The following is an 18,266-nucleotide window of genomic DNA, read 5'->3' on the forward strand; positions in this document are numbered from 1 at the left end:
AGTAGACCTTTAAACTAGGTTGGATGAGCTACATGCAGAGTATGTATTTACACTGAAGAGAGTATAACAGGCTAATAATTGGTTCATCTGTAAATGAATATATTAGAAAAATCTTCAATGATAGATTAATCCGTTTGCCATTGTTTTCCATCTGTCTCTCTATTTTTCATATTTCTTATGTTTCATATATATTATTGTTTTTCTTATTCTTCTAATTGCTTCTCCAGGCAAAGTGTCTAAAGTCCATTGCATCCTAATGTCTTATTTGAACATCTTCTGAAATGAAACATGGAAAACCATACCAAGGCAACTGAGTTCATTTTGGTTGGTTTCAAATCTCATCCAGGATCGCAAGTACTTCTTTCTGTTCTCTTCTCAACAATGTATGTTGTCACTGTAGTAGGAAACGCCTGCATGGTCCTCATCATTAGAATGGACTCCAAGCTGCACACTCCCATGTACTTCTTCCTAGAGAACTTATCCATCTTGGACATCTGCTATTCCTCTGTCATCACTCCCAAAGCAGCACTGACATTCTCACTGGGCAGAAGAATCATTTCCTACAATGGCTGTGCATCTCAAATGTTCTTCTCTCTCTTTGGCACAATGGAAGCCTTCTTACTTGCTGCAATGGCTTATGATCACTTCACTGCCATCTGCAATCCACTGCTGTACAAAATCATAATGAATAAAAGACTTGGTGTTTTCATGGTGGTAGGCTCTTGTCTGTCAGCCTGTATCAACTGCACAGGCTTTACATTCAGCTTTTTGTGAGCTCAAAGAAATAAACCACTACTACTGTGATGTTCCTGCAGTGATGCATGCCTCCAGCTCAGACATGCTTGTCAATGAAATAGTAATGCTGGCTCTATGTGGATCAATTATTGTGGTTTTTAATCTCCTATGGTTATATAATCATCACTATTGTCCAAATGCCTTCAGCTGAGAGCAGGCGCAAGGCCTTCTCCACTTGCTCTTCCCACATGCTGGCCATCAGCTTGTTCTTTGGGACTGTTTTCTTCATGTATGCTCAGCCTGGGGCCACAACTTCACCTGACAAAAGCAACAGCATCTCTACCCTCTATACTATTGTTATTCCCATGCTAAACCCTTTCATCTACACCCTCCAAAACAAGGAGGTAAAAAGGTGTCTGAAAAAACAGTTAAGAAGGAAAGGCTTTTTTTAGTACCTTTACTAAGGATGAGAATGACCACAGTGTCCAATTTGCTACAGACAGGTGTTTAGAATGTAAAACAAGGGACATCAAGGCGCATCAGGGCTTGCTTTCAAGTCTTTTGTGATTATAGATGGTTGGTGTTATGGATGAAAGCAGGAGGTATAAAAGAAATCTATGAGAATTAGATCAGATGAAGGTGTGAATTCATTTAACCAGATTTAGACATCTACAATCTGCCTGAGCTGTAATATAGTTTCCTTTTATAACCATTCAAAAGGCACAAGCATTTTAAATCCATAATTAATCCAACTGTGTATTAGACATCTAAAATAGGACATAAAACTCAGACTCTGGCAGCGCCTTATTTCTATGCATTGGAACACAGCCAGTTCAGGTGGAGACATTCTCACTGTAAACATCCAAAGATAAATTAAGTCAATCAAGAGTGAACTGAATGATTTATTTGTCCTGGACTCCTCATTTTTATAACTATTTTTTTTTCTCAATTTTGCTTTTAATCACTTCTCTTAGAAATGAGTGGAACCACTGAAATTCAGGTTCCAAACATCAAGCATTGGTGGGCAATTGAAATTTTGAGTCTGAAGTGCTCTCTCACAACAACAACAACAAAAGTAATATATAGCTAAATTCTGGTTCCATGTGTTTGTGTGCATGCTTGCATGAGTGTAACAGGACAGGTGCTATTTCTCTGTGACAGATAAGCTTGTAACAACACAACCTGACATAGTATGGAGATAATATGTGTAAGTTCAAATTTACAGCTGCTTGCAGTGTTCAAAATTCTGGTAAAAAAATGCACATTTCAAAAAATACCAACTTGAAACTGTTGCATCAAGTGTCTGAAGCGTAACCTCTTGAGTTATGATGTAAGCACTATCCTACCAGAAGACTGCTCAGTTCTCATATTACAACATAAGATAAATGCCAGGGCTGATTAGAAATCAGAAATTACCTTTCAGAGAAAGTAATTCTTTAAATTAATTATTTGTTCACTTCCTACTCAAAAGAAATAATACTGCTTTAAAATAAATTAATCACTAAATCAATCCATAGTTACCTCTTTCTCTTTTTTGATATAAAAGGAATCTATACTATAAGCTGAAATGCAGATGCCTATATTCCCATGCATACAGAACCATTCTAAACTGATGGAGAAAATACCAGAGGAATATCCCTCTGTGTAGACCATGTACCATAGGTACTTCTATGGGCATTTTCTACTGGCCGCTATTGTAACTTCAGTGCCCACTAGTCTTTCAAAGGATCTAAACTAGTAGAAAACATCTTTAAACTGTGTATTTAAAGACATTGGGATGGAATGCATCTCCACTTTCAGATATCTGTGTTCAGGTACAATGGAAGTCCCTGCACCTGAAGGCTAGTATTTTCTAGCAAGCTATTTGGCTCACCCTGCTATAGACAAGCCTCAGCCAGGGGTCCTTTCTAGTTACCACTACATTAGGTAGTTAAAAACCACTAAGTGGTATGCACATTTCATGCCATTTGACTTAGCCACCAGAAACACTCCTGATGTTTAATGTAGTAATACAGATAGAGCCTGTACACACAAATCCTAAATGTTACTTCAGTCAAAAGTATGAGGTTGGTATTTTCAGAAATCTCATTTCTGGCTGATCCTCAGCCAAATACTAAGCTGTTGGTCTAAACTGGACAGTGTTTAACTAATCCTTTTCAAAATCATAGTGCTGTGAAGGAGAAGGATGCTGATGATGATGTAGGATCTTAGCTGGGAAATACATATATTGAAATGTCAGAAGAAAAGGGCAGTTAAAACTTCTAAAGGGGCTTTGGTGCAGCTAAATGATGGAGTTTAACCTGCTGCATATTACGATTATATGAACCAGGGAGACTTCTCTATAAAAAGGAGTCATGTATCAAAGAAACTTCACAAATTACTCTACTAAGACTCAGAAGGTCTTCACCTTTTGATCTATCAAAAGTCTTCTTGGCAAAGGCAGGTTCCTCCCATGTGATCATGAACAGCTGCTCTACCTTTAGTTATCTAAATGATATATGAATCTAACCTCACCATTAGGACTCTCTTCACAGTGAACGGAGAGAGACAGTTTGTCATGAGAGTGAGTCACTTACATCGTCAAATGTATCTAGAAACAGTTGCTAGACTGTAGAGGACTTTTTTTTTCTCAAATCTGATGATATAAACCTATAATTCTGACCAAAACTTCCTTTTAAGACACTCTCATAGTCCCTATGTAGAACTTCCTTTAAAAATTAAAACTCAGATATTACTCTAGAGTTTGCCAAGGGCAGGAGGGATAGGCACAGGATTTGTCTTGTCTTTAGATAACATTCCAGTGCAAATGCTTTATAGAGATGTTTTGTCATGAAGCAATCAAGATATGAGAATTTAGGGAATTTAGGGAATCCTGTGTTCAGTTTTGGGCCCCTCACTACAAGAAGGACATTGAGGTGCTGGAGCGTGTCCAGAGGAGGGCAACGAAGCTGGTGAAGGGTCTAGAGAACAAGTCTTATGAGGAGTGGCTGAGGGAACTGGGGTTGTGTAGTCTGGAGAAGAGGAGGCTGAGGGGAGACCTTATTGCTCTCTACAACTACCTGAAAGGAGGCTGTAGCGAGGTGGGGGTCGGTCTCTTCTCCCTAGTAACAAATGATAGGACCAGAGGAAACAGCCTCAAGCTGCGCCAGGGGAAGTTTAGGTTAGATATTAGGAAAAACTTCTTCACCGAAAGGGTGGTCAAGCATTGGAACAGGCTGCCCAGGGAAGTGGTTGAGTCTCCATCCCTTGAGGTATTTAAAGGATGGATAGATGTGGTGCTCGAGGACATGGTATAGTGATGGACTTGGCAGCGATAGGTTAATGGTTGGACTCGATGATCTTAAGGGTCTTTTCCAACCTTAACAATTCTATGATTCTATGATTCTAAAAGAGTAAAACCACATCAAAGCTCCAAGTTCAGTCAAAACAGTGAGCGGAGACTCCAGCCTCTTTAAATTCAAGGACACATTAAAAATGCTTAAAGTAGAAGTGTATGATTCATTTTCTTTGTTCTTTTTTTTTCAATACATGAAAAAGTTATATACATTCTCTAATGTAACTGTACAGCTTTCACTAATAGTTAAAGGAAAGACGTATGTATGTCCAGCAATACATACGTAGCATACAATTTAAACAGTCAGCTTTTCTGATGGGTTGAATTCTCCTGTGAAGCTACTTTTAGAATGATATAATAGCCCAAGTTGGAAGGGATCTCGGAAGATCCAGTCCAACCTTTCATGGGAAAGGGAGCCTAGATGAGATTATCTAGCACCCTGTCCAATTGCATCTTTGTCATGGTTTAACTCCAGCCAGCAACTAAACGCCACTCAGCCGCTCACACACTCCCCACCCCATGGTGGGATGGGGGAGAGAACTGGAAGGGTAAAAGTGAGCAAACTCATGGGTTGAGATAAGAACAGTTTAATAACTGAAGTAAAATAAAACAGCATATTAGAAATAGTAGTAGTAGTAGTAGTAGTAGTAATAATAATAATAATAATAATAATAATAACAATAATAATATACAAAGCAAGTGATGCACCATACAATTGCTCACCGCCCACTGACCAGTGCCCCAAGCAGCAATTGCTGCCCCCGGCCAACTGCCCCCAGCCTATATACTGAGCATGACGTCATATGGTATGGCATAGCCCTTTGGCCAGTCTGGATCAGCTGTCCTGGTTGTGCTCCCTCCCAGCTTCTTGTGCACCCGGCAGATCATGGGAAGCTGAAAAGTCCTTGACTGGTGTAAGCACTGCTTAGCGACATCTAAAACATCAGTGTGTTATCAACATTATTCTCATCCTAAATCCAAAACACAGCACTATAGCAGCTACTAGGAAGAAAATTAACTCTATCCCAGCTGAAACCAGGACAATCTTGAAAAATTCCAGCAATGGGGACTCTATCACATCCCTGGGGAGGTTCTTCCAGTGAATGATTGTTCTTACTGTAAAAAATTTCTTTCTTATGTCAAGATAAAACCTCTTCCAGTGCAACTTGTGTCCATTGCCCCTTGTCTTCCCCATGTAACTCCTTGTGAAGAGAGAGCATCCATCTTCTTTTTCACCTTTTAAATACTGTGATGAAGTCCTCCCTGAGCCTTCTCTTCCCCAGGGAGAAAAGATCTAACTCCTTCAGTCTTTCCTCAGGGGGCAGATTCTCAAGCCCTTTGATCATTGCCCTTTTAATTGCCCATTAAAAGAAGCTCAATTATGAGCTTAGACTAGAAAACTAACATTTAAAGAGATGGAGAGTAAGATGGTGTAAAATTAAGACAACTGAGTTAAGAAATGTATTTATCTACATGTTATATAAACATCAAGAGAACCATTTCAAAAAATAGAGATCCAATTTATCTCAATGAAGTAAAGGTAAATATGCAGCTCACCGTGAAGGTAACATCTATAGGCTGGTAAATTTCTCCCAGAATTAAACTGACCATATGGACTAGATCTGACGGGTTAGGTGCTCAGAACAGCTTCCACACATAGATGCCACGTTCACTTTGGCATGCCTTAGGGAACGTGGGACATCAAGATTGCATTGCTGGATGTGAAACAGGACATATAGGAGACCTGTACCTTTCTGCAATGACAGATGGAGATCTCCTAGGACTTCCAAGGTACTTGAAAGATCACTGAGAACCTACACCTGGGTAACTGGAGCAAGTCCCATCCTCAGATTTGTTTGTTAGGTTAGGTTAGGTGCCTTATTGTCAAATGTCTCTTTAAGTCAGTTAGGTCAATGTAATTCCCTCCCCCACCTGCCAACCCCCAATTCTCCATCCACAGCTAGGATGTCTGTGCACGTGCAGCACTCAGGAGATAATGATGTTCTTGTGAAGGATTTAACCTGTGATACCCTTCTGGATGTCACATGAGGCTGCTTATGGCTTCCACCCCTGTCAAAGTTAGATGTGCTAGGCAGAGCCTACATTGCTGCAGGAATGACTGAAGCTTTGATACGATCTCAGTCCTCCAGCCTAATCTCATCCTTAATTTCCTGCATTTCCATGCAAGCCTTTGCAGACACTATGATCACGTGTTCCCTGTGAAGGTACTTCCCTGAGAGAACACCTTTAAGGAAAGTCTGTTTGCTCTTCCAGAGGCAACTTGTCAATTTCTCCAAAGAATTCTTGCTTCTTAGTTGCAAGCAGAGGCAGTAGAAATAACACTTCTTGCTACGGGAGGAAAGGTGTAGGCACTAGAGCTTTTCAAGTAGCCAGCAGTGACAGTTATATGGACAGAAATTATTTTCTATTTCCAAAGAAAGAGAAGGTGTCCTTAGGCAACACCTCTCTTTCTTCCACTACTTGCTCAGCAAGAATCCTGTCTTCGCCTAGTCTCCCAGTGTCCAGATCTTACCTTTTCCTTCCTCTCACATAGGTGTGCCCAGTGAAGGGATGGATGACAAGCCTCTGGAGTCAACTGCTTAAGGCGTTTTTCATGGATTCTGCACAGTTCTAACTTCCTCTGGTGTATGCTGGAGTAATGGGGTGCTGTCTCTGTTTACTATTTATTAATTACTTTCATCTTTCATTATTATAATGTCTTAGTAGGGTCTTTAACAGCTGGGCACTTAAGGGAATCGTTTTCAGTTAAAAGCAGAGACAGAATTCTCCAAGACATTCCTGAAAATTGTATCCCTGGGAAACATTTCCTGGAACGCTGTTTCTATATTTACTTGGTTTGGTTTATTTATTTTTAAGTGGAAGTGCTCCCTTCACTGAGCAAGCAAATCAATACACAAAAAGAAACAACCCAGTAACAGGACAGATAGAGTATTGAGAAATCAGACTCTAAGGGACAGAAGAGAAGACAAGGAAAGAGTGGAAGGGAAAGAAAAACTCTGTAGGTGGGAGCATAGGGACTGAACAATTATTTGGTTCACTTGGCTTGTGTCCAAGATATGTATTGACATGGGGTTAGCAGGGGGGTTTACGAGTCTGAGTGGTTTGCAATGTGAACATCCTCAGATGAGACTGAGGTCTTGCTTTGTTATCTAAAATAAGAAATGGGCACTCCTTGAGGGTCATTCATTTGATTCTACAATGGCTTCTACAAAAGATCAGAAAATTCATGCTCAGTACTGTACCTGCTCCTCTCCTGTGAAGAAGGCAGATCAATCTGTTGAAAAGAACTTTCTGATAGACATCAGCTCTAAAGTCTCCATGTCTCCATGTCCCCATGCTCCACCCCAGAACATCCATGGCTGTGTAGCACTGCCTTGATTCAACTTCTGGGTTAATTATTCAGCAGATTCTTGAGCTGCATTGAATCAGGGATTGTGTTCTCAAAGGAACTTTTAGGAAGTTCATATTCACTCATTCTGGAAGCCCAAATTAGTTATACTCTGCTGCTTAATGTGCAACCTCCACTTCAAGGACACCTTAGATTAGCTTTTACTGCAGTAACAATATTATCTTGGACCATCTCCCTATGTTTAAAATTAATCTCTCTACATCTCTCTCTCACACACTCACACCCAAACACAGTTCATCCGTTTCTCTAACTGGATAGCTGTCTTTCTCTCTGTTGGTCTGTCTGTCTAAACTTAGAATCAAAATGAAAATTGCCCTACAAGATAATTTGACTCTTCCAAACATCTACTTTAAGTCCATTGCCATGTCTTGTTTGGGCTGATAATGTTTTTAACCTGTTCTTAGACACCTGCATTCATGGCAAGAGCAACTTTTCCCCAGGCTCTCTTTGTACCAGTTTTACTGTAATTTCTTTCCTATAGTGATAGTGTGAAGGCTCTTGCCCTGTCCAAGAGGACAAAGGGAATTGTGATGTCCATTTTTAGCAGCAAAAATCATCTTGCATTAGTAAAGAATCTAGCACACTGCTTCTCCCAGATATTTAAGGAGGGAAAGTGGATGTTTTTAAGTGGGATTGTACAAATTATTTTTCCATGTCTCCAATGTCTATCTTTAAATTGAAGTTGGAAGGGATCTCTGGAGATGATGCAGTTCAACCCCAACATGTTCTGAAGGTGTTTGTTTCTTTTTTTAGGTGGTCAAGATAGCTAAAATGGTTGGGCATAGGCAATCCCTTCTTTGATGTGAAGGCAGGTAAATGGGAGCAAACAGTGCATTCTGCTCAAAAAAATCCAGTATGGTTTGATTGAAAGAGAAGCAGATATTGCTATACCCTCTTCTTGAGAGGAAGATAGGCCACAGCTAAGGAATCCTTTTTCCTCTTTGGTTTAAAGGTAGTATGGGGCCTTGCTGACCCAAAGTTTCTCGAGGTAAGCATTTCTAGAAGTCTTCCTTTCCAAGAAATACAGATGTATAGGGCTAGATCTGAAGAGGGTCATCAACTCAGCTTTCCATATCTATTTTTGCTTCTGCACCCTAGCTCATGTTGGAATTAGAACAGTTGTGCATGTCACCTTCAGCCTGTATCACTTTCACTTCTCTTCTCCATATTTTCAGCTATACACCTGCTCCCTGTGGAGAACCACACTTCCCCAGACAACGTTGTACTCCTGGGACCCCCCTGTGTGCAAGTTCTCATTTTCTTGTTTATCTTGGTAATCTATACTGTAACTGTGGTGGGGAATATGGGACTGATCACAATCACCATCAGCAATCCAGAACTCCACACTGCACCTATGTACTTCTTTGGTAATATTGCCTTCATAGATGTCTGTTATGCCAGCAGTGTTGGCCCCAAAGTCCTGGTCAGAGCACAAAGGCATTTCCTATAATGGCTATGCAACTTGGTTTTTCTTTGGAGGAGACTGTTTCTACTGAATGCTTTCTTCTTGTGACAATGTCTTATGACTGCTTCACTGCCATCTGCAGTCCTCTGCTTTACCAGGCTACCACGTCTCAGAGGGTGTTACCCGCTGGTTTTGGTTTCCTACCTTTGTGGCAGTTTAAACACTTCAGTACACACCAGTTTAAGCTTTCTGCTGAACTTCTGTGGGTCCAATGAGATTGATCACTACTTTTCTGAGATTCTACCACTCCTAAAGCTCTCCTGCAGTGAAACTTATGTCAACAAGATACTGTGGTGTTCTCCTTCTCCGCTTTCTTTATTATCACCTTATGCTGTGTGATCCTGGTGTGGAGAGAAAAAATAGCAAAGATGACAAATGCATAACTGAAAGAGAAAGGAATTTCCAAAAACTGTTTCTGTTACCAGAAAGGTGAATCACATCCTGGAAGTGTCTGTCAGTTACCACTGTACATAAAGTGAGATTATGTTCATAAACAAAGCATAATTATAAACCTAGGTAAGAGAATGTAATTGCTGAACACCACAAGTACCTTTCAAAAAAACCTATTCTTTCTTTGATTGTTCTTTTGGAGGTGACACAATAGGAAGTAGCACTAAATGCTGTACTGATTTTAAGGGTTTATAACTGTTTGGTACAAATAATCTCACCCTTTGCTTATGAATATTCCACCAAATCAAGTTTCACCAGTATTCCTAAGCAAATAAAATTTGAGCATTAAACATTTTGGGGGGATTAAACTAAGCCAAAAACAGATTTCTGAAATTTATGGGGTAATGTTCTCCTGGATTTGCAATAGGAATCATATTGATATTCTACATATGAACCGCTGAAAAAATGGATTTTTATTTTTATATTTACTTAATCATTTATTCATTTTCCCCTCTGAAATATATTTCTAGGAAGAAGCAAACCCAAGAAAATTTCACAGGCTAGCAGTTATGATACAGGGACTAAAGGAGACCTCTAGCCTTCTTGAACAGCAGCAGGAGTCAGACAGACTACCATACAGCCATAAAATGGTGTTGCAGATTTGTATTTTGCCATCTTTATTGGCCTCTTTTAAGTAACTGAAGGTAGGCAAAGGAAATTTAATTCTAAAAGAAACATAGAATTCAAATTGGTATTATCTGTTTATGTCTAGATACTATGAGATTAGTTCATCTGAAGCAGTCATGTGCAGTACTTCTACAATAAATTTAACACTTCTTAAAATCACTACTCTTCTAATAAATTAGGTACTTAGATGACTGTTCTCTGGAATTGCCTGTTTCTCTCCAACTGCCGTACAGGGAAGCTAGACAGTTGCCTCAGATATGAATGTTAATGCAAAATCTACAGTAAGCAATATTTACTATATATACTTAGAACAAAGCAAAAACCCCACTATTTCTCCTTATATGAACTCAGTTAATTTGTTTTTTCTTAGATTAAGGTGACCATGAATATGAATATAAATATGAGTTTAGGAATATAAATATGAGTCCATAAATTAGAACAGAATAGAAGCCAAATCCTCAGTGATGGCTGGATAAAATAAAGAAGGATAATCTGCTTTCTTTTAATCACAAGAATGGTTGAGCTAAATGAAAAACTGGCTTCATTGATATGTCTGAGTTCAAAGGGAGTTAGAATAATTTTTACTGCAATATTGAAATTTTCAAAACTAAAACTTCTTTGGAAATAAAGAGAGATTAGAAACTATACTGAATTTCCCCTTGGTTATTAATTTACTATGATCTTTTCCACTTTCACAAAATCCCACTTCAAAAAGGAAAGGGAAAAGTTGGAAGGGGAAAAGTTAAATTTGTTCCTTGGGTTTCTTTAGTTTATTTCTTTTCTTTTATTAATTCTACAGATAAATATAGCTTGTGGCAATAATACGGAAACAGGAAAGTAATGTATTATGTTTACATACCATGATATATATGCACAGGTACATACATTAAGTGTACATATATGTGTATTATGTATATGTATGAATTTATATGCATGCACTTACATGAATAAATACTTGGCTGTTTTTATCTCTCATTTGAGATAGAAAGCAGAAGTAACTCCAACATGAACTCAACTTTTTTCTGTTAACTTTAGTTCTTCATCAGGCACCTGCCATGCAAAATTGCTGCATGGTGACTGAGTCCACACTGATGGGATTCAAAATCAGCTATACCTGCAGATCTTTCTTTCACGGTCTTCCTACTGCTGTATGTCACCATGCTTTTGGGAAAGAATGCCATGAGTGTTATCATTCATATAAACACTCATCTATTACCAAACAACCACGTGTTACTTCCTCAAGAACCTCTCTGTCTGGGACCTCTGCCACCCCTCTGCCATTGTCAGTCCTTGGACTGCTTCTTTACTGAGAGGCAGGCCCTTTCCTGTGGCGGTTGGTTAGCCCAGCTGATCTTGTTTCCTCTCTTTGTCACCAGAGAGTACTTCCTCATAGTGCTCACAGCTTATGACTGCTTCATGGACATAGGTAACCCACCGTTCTACCTCACCAAGATATCAAAAAAGGATACCATCAGCTTGCATTGGCATCCTACACCTGTAGCTATGCCAACAGCATTCTACAGACTGCAGTTCTGTATGGGCAGCTAAATGAACGACTTCTTTTGTCATGTCCCAGCTGTTATGATTCCTACCCTTTAAAGGCAATTTAATTGTGTCCATCAGCATGGCAGTGATATTTACCTCATACACATATGTTATCGCCATTACCCTGAAGTCTGAGAACAGTCTGAGTAAAATGGGCAGCAAGTCAGGAAAGACCCATCAGTTTGGGCTCATCTGTCTCGGTGTGGGTACTTATAATACAGACATCTCTGTCTGGACCTGCTTAAAATTACCTTTGTATACATAGACTTACGGCAGAATAAACTTTCAAGTTCTAGAGCAAGCAAGTGCAACTGTGGCAACCAGATGAGGTGAACAAAAAATAGAGTTGCTTCCTTTGCTGCAATACATTTTGGGTGTAATGTGAACATTTTCAAAGGACAATCCAAGAAACTACAGACCATTCAACATCTGCATTTCTGTTCCTGGGAAAATCATGGAGTAATTCTTCTTGGAACACACTTTTGGTCACATGAAGAAGAAGGTGACGGGGAGCAGTCAGCACAGTTTTACCAAAAGTAAATCATTCCTGGCCAACCTATATCTGTCATGAAATCACTGGATTTGTGGATGAAGGAGGAGCAGCAGGTGCCATTTACATGAACTTTAGCAAGACTTTCAACAGTGTCTTCCATCATATTGTAGCCAAGTTACGACTTTACAGTCTGGATGGATGGACAACCAGATGAGTAAAAAGGCTGGTTGGATTATAAGGCTCAGAGAGTACTGGTCAATGGGTCATACTCTACCTAGAGTGATCAATGAATCTACTCTACCCTGAAATACTGCAGGAGGAAGTGAAGGAGCGCTTATCCACCAGGTTTACAGATGACAGCGAACTGGGGAAGGGGGAGGGGAATGACACTCAAGGGCATAGATTGGCTGGAAGAATTGGCCAATAGGAACTGCAGGAAATTCAACAAAGATGCACAAAAAATGCAAATTCCTGCATGTGGCAAGGAATAACCCTGGCAATGACACAAGCAGGGGACTGACTGGCTAGGTAGAAGCTCTGCAGAAGAGGATCTGGGAGTCCTGGTAGGCAGCAAGCTGAACATCAGTCGTCAGAGTGCCCTAGCAGCAAAGCAGCTCAACTGTATTCTGGGCTGTATACACAACACCATCGTCAGTAAATCAAGGGAAGTGTTTATCCTCCTGAACTTAGCATTCATTAGACTGCACCTGCTTCGAGCAGGAGGTTGTACTTCAGATCTCCTGAGGTCCCATCCAGCATAAATTGTTCTATGAGTCTATAGAAGGTAAGGATAGGATTCATGTGCCTTTATGCCATTAGGTATAGACATTTTAGGTGTCCCACAGCATTACACCTGGCTTACTGCTCCTGCTACAGAAGAGTATATTTTAACATGTCTTGTACAGAAGTGTCAAATACCCTAAGGCATACAAAATATTACTTTATGCCTGTGTTCAGACAGCTCGCTTGCTCCTTTAGTATATACCAGGCTAATCATGGTAGTTTTCTTTCTAGTCAAGGGAGAGTCACTAAATATAGACCATGGATTCTAAGAAGTATTCAGTCTCACTGTAATGCACCCATTCAAAACAAAACAGATAAAGGAAATTCTAGATTACTAGGTCATGTAAATATATAAACAGAGGAGACAAATCCTGCCTATCGTAAGTATAAACTAGTGTTTTCCCTTGGCACAGATTCTGTGTGGATCTGATTTGCTTATGATTTCTCAAAGTAAAGGTTCTTGTACTGCAGCTTTGGTCCAGCTGAAAAAAATGAGAGCGGTGTCACTGACCACAGGAGGAATGGGTTTTTTACCTCTCATGTTGGAGAATGAGGAGCAACTCAACATATGCAACTCACCTTGGTCCCTAAAGAGCGAGAGGTTCATTTTTCCCATGCAACAGGAGAGGAAACAATGCTTTCCTAGCCTTGTCTAATTCTTGATCTCTAACTTCCATAGAAAACTATTTCAATTTTTTTTTTTATATGAAACTTCATTTTTTTTTCCTGCAAATTTCCATTTTCATGTTTTAAAAGACATTTTTCCCACGATATTTCTTTTCATCAGCTATTTAGAACAAGCATCAAGAAAAAAAAATAGGCTGGTATGTTCATCTTCATCCTTTTCTCTCAAGTAAGTAGTGTTTTGTGTTTTAGCACTTATGTTAATGCACATTTATTATAGAAAGTTTTTCTCACTCTCTGTCCTTCCTTCCTTTCTTTCTTTCTTCCTTCCTTCCCTCCTTCCTGCCTTCCCACTTTTTAATTTTTCACTTTTTTATCATTCCCCTTCTTTCCTTTCTTCCTTCTTCCTCAGAGTTGGGTACTATGAGATTAATTTCCCCTAAGTGTATGTATCTGCATCAATACCAACAGCACAGCCCCTTTCCATAGTTTATCTCTCTTGTCAATGTCTCTTGTCAACCACTCTTTGAATACAATTCATCTGAAATATTTTAAAGTCTGCTTCAGGTCCTTCATGCCATAGAGAGGAAATCTTCTGCAGAATTCATTGATTAAAACCTGTATTTAACATTTGGATTGGTAAGACTCGTCTTATGAGCAAAGTTTATCTGTCTTGAAATTGACCTCACAGGAGATTTTTCCTGCCTGTGACTTACAATAGAGCAGGCTGTTATCAAATCTCTGACAGTTTCTCCTGTGTAGAGGTTCATGGTTCATTTAATTTTGTCTAATTAAGGGATGGAATCAGACCTTCTGATCCCAAGTTGAACTAATCTGATGAGAATTGTCAGGTTTTGATAATCACATTTCCTTAAAGTGTCTTTAATTGAGAAGTAAAAAAAAAAAAGACATTGTTTAAGAAATATTGCACACAAATATTTAATTCTTGAACATACAAACCTACACATACACATATCTATATTCAAATATAAGGTATGAAATACTTTTACTTTTATTCCTCTTCACAGCTATGCATATAGATAGAGATATGGAGGAACAGTAGAATATTAAAGTGGACAGTTAAGAAGTCATGGGAAAAAACAGTCTTCCCACCATGGAAATAATGTAGGTATGTTCAATCTACACTCTGTTAGTACAGCATATCCTTTTCTGTCTGCCCAAATCTGATATTAGAAACATATATGTAATACATATATAGAAAGAAAGATTATTATCAGCTAGACAGTGTTGTTATGTTGGTATAAGCACAGATGAATGGATAGCTAAATGCGTGTGAGCATGCGTGTGTGTGTGTGTTCTCATAGCGCATTTGTGAAAGGGATTAACCTCACAGTTTAGTACAAATATAGCGTAATAGATGCATGTAAGATTTAACAAGCTATCTGCATGTGAAACAGTGAGTTTGTGCATTTATGTTCGTTGTGTCTAACCATGTGATTTCTGTCACCTCGCTTAAACCATCAAGAAGATAGGTCAGATTCATTGTAGCTAATCTTAGTGGCTTAATACAGTTACTAAAATAAATGCCTTTTGCAGGTTATCCAAGACATCTGCACAATGCCTATAAGTTTCTGATACCCGTAAGCTTCTACATCCTTCAGAAGCAAGAGCTGAAAGCTTGGTGGCATAATCTTCATCATCCCCCACAGCAACAAGAATGTATTTTCAGACAATCCCTGCTAACTCACTTCTTAATCATACCTAGCAACAGAAGAAGAATTCAGGTACTTAAACACAGGCATCTCTAGTGCTATTTTTGACCTTCTGTGGTACTCTGCATGGCCTTCAGCCCTGCTCTGGAAGGACTCGGATCTTCTGCTGGTCCCATGTTATATCTGCCAACTCCAAGTGAGTGGCTAAGATATCGCTGGCAGCTAAAATTGCATTATCATCTCAGTCTGTATAGGTGCCTGAATATCACTATGAGTGCCTGAAGTGGAGTAACATATGCAATGCTAGCTGTCTAAACTCTGATTATAGTCATATAATTATACATAATAAAGTGGAAGTGTAAGCCATATAGATAAGTGTCCAGAAATATTTAACCCATCCCTAACTAGAACACTATATAACACCAGATGAATCACTGTTTAGAGTCACAGATTGTGTTAATTAGGGATTTGATTTGCTGGTCCATGCATAGGCTCTCAGTGATGTTTTGAGAGGCCCTTTGTTCTCCAGCTGGCAGGTGTGACTCCAGAAGGTTCTGAATGTCCTGTAGTTTCTGTGTCCTCATTTTTTGCTCTGTATGAATGACCCAAACAACTACAGCATGCAAAAGCCATTACATGTGTCCACAAACACTGAAGGTGGGATTCAAGAGCCTAAACACAGCCATAGGAAAGCATTTGAGATGTGCTAGAGTGTTTCACAAATTTCTGCCAGATGTTACACAGAACCTATGGAAATCTCATCATCTTCTAGACTGAGATCTGGAAGGCCAGGATATCTACAGCATCTCAAAATACACTTATGTTTAGGTACCTGAATCACTAATATACAATTTAGACACCCACAGTGTGATTAATTCCACACTGTTTACTTAAAACAGGTTAACTTCATATTTGAATGTCTTCTTCTAGTCAAAGGAGAAAGACCAACAGTTCAAGAAGGTGGATTCATTCATTTTATTGTGCTTTATGAGATATTGTCACTTCTTAACAGTGTTTGTGTATCTCCATTAACTTTTGTATTCACTACATAACCAGATTATTCACAAGGAGATCCACCTACCATATTTAAGCAGAGACAGACACCTCTCTCAAAGACTAACAATAGGAGAGATGGAAGTACATCTAGAAATGATATCACAGGCATTTACAGCAAACACATTAATCATTCTGTGAAGATGCTAACTTACACAAGGATGACTAACCTTAAGATTTAGTGAGATGGCTTAATTGTGTCCCTAATAGTTCAGAGGCACTAAAGATCAGTGCCCAGAATAGTGCTGTAACAGTAGCTGTTTGAGTTCTGGATGAGGAGAAATGTGGAGGCTGGGTGAAAAACTTATGTAAACCAATAGAGTATGGGAAAAAAAATATCCTAAGCATTGCACCCTTTCATGTACCTAGCATGTTTCAGATCATGCTGTGTTAGTATCATGAGATGCTTGAGGTCTGGATCAGAAATGTAACTTGCAGTTGTGTGAGCATGATCCTAATTGTACTTACAAAAATGGTCCTAGAAAAATCCTGCAGTCTGCTTTGGAACATCCCCTTTGTGCCTCAATAGTACTTCATGAAGTTGCTATGTTGTTGCGATTGGTTGAGTTTTTTCATTATGAATCACTCATCGCAACTTTTTTTTTTTTTTTTCCTCAATCCAGGCAGCTCTAATTACAAACACAGATTTTCAGGTCATGGTCTGTGTATACAAACTAGCTTGAGTGGATTTTCAAACTGCTGCTACATCTGCTTCTCCTGTAAAGTCTATAGCAGCTTCTGTATGATTCTCAGCATGCCCTCAGATAACCTGACCCATGTGATTGACTTCATTCTGGTTAGTTTTCAAAGTAAACAGGAAATCAAGCTTCTGCTCTTTTTTATGTTCCTCCTGGCTTATGTGCTGACAGTGACAGAAAATGCAACGATTGTTGTGCTTGTTTGGACAAATCTCCAGCTTCACAAGCCCATGTATGTTTTCCTGGGCAATCTTTCCTTTCTGGAGATCTGGTATGTCTCCGTCACAGTGCCCAAAGTGCTTGTGAGCTTGGTGACAAAGAGACAAGGCATCTCCTTCACAGGCTGCATGGTTCAGCTATTCTTCTTCCTGGCATTGGCCTGCAGTGAGTGCACTCTCTTGGCTGTCATGGCCTACGATCGCTATGTGGCCATCTGCAACCCATTGCATTACCCAATCATCATGGATCACACTCTTTGCGCCCGTCTGGCCATTGGCTCCTGGATGAGTGGCTTCCTGATTTCCACAGGGAAGATGTACTTCATTTCACGTCAGACCTACTGTGGGCCCAACATCATCAACCACTTCTTTTGTGATGTCTCCCCCTTACTGAAGCTAGCCTGCACCAACATGTCAGTAGCTGAGCTTGTGGATTTCTTACTGGCCCTACTCGTCCTTCTTGTACCGCTCATTGTGATTATAGCCTCCTATGCGTGCATCATCTCTGCTGTCTTGGGCATCCCCTCAGCCCAGGGGCGCCACAAGGCCTTCTCCACCTGTGCCTCTCACCTTTTAGTGGTCATGGTGTTCTATACAGCCTCCCTGTTTATCTATGCCAGGCCTCAACCTATTGATTCCTTCAGCTCCTACAAACTGGTTTCTGTGGTATACACTGTCCTGACACCCCTCGTCAACCCGGTCATCTATTGCCTAAGGAACCAGGAATTCAAAATTGCTCTTAGGAAAACAATATACTGGAGAGACATCTTATCCTAGAAATTTCATCTAGGATTTTTCTTATTTATTTAACTCCCTTTCTACTCTGTAAAAGTGATTTCAACATGTCATAATAAATTACCTAGTGTTCATCTCTAAAATTTGGGACATTTGGGGGATCCTGAAGAAAGAGAGGAGAGAGCTCAGAGGAATGTGCACCACCTCCCATGAGGACAGCAAGTGGTCAGGGGGACAGAGCCTGACAACAGGGCAAAATTAAATCAAGGACAGTCGTGGGTCTCAGAACCTCCTCCCAGTTTCTCTGCTCCCTAGCCCCATATGAGCCTTAATTAATCTCAGAACCCTAACCAGATCTAAGATCCCTAAGCTGGCAATAACTTTTTCTCTTTGTTCCCACTGA

At 39.7% G+C, this 18,266-nt stretch overlaps 1 protein-coding gene across 1 annotated transcript; it reads left to right on the forward strand.

Moving 5' to 3' along the window:
* Positions 1-288: 288 nt before the first annotated feature.
* LOC309600095 (olfactory receptor 6B1-like) lies at positions 289-17,905 on the forward strand (the record flags this gene model as incomplete). The annotated part of the gene is given in 4 exon segments (XM_082332162.1): positions 289-764; positions 766-892; positions 894-1,162; positions 16,966-17,905. Coding segments are annotated over 4 exon segments (1,812 nt in total).
* Between the last annotated feature and the right edge of the window lie 361 nt (positions 17,906-18,266).

The sequence above is a fragment of the Platalea leucorodia genome, assembly GCF_965183815.1.
Source record: "Platalea leucorodia genome assembly, chromosome: 22".
In the NCBI taxonomy this organism is placed as follows: Eukaryota; Metazoa; Chordata; class Aves; order Pelecaniformes; family Threskiornithidae; genus Platalea; species Platalea leucorodia.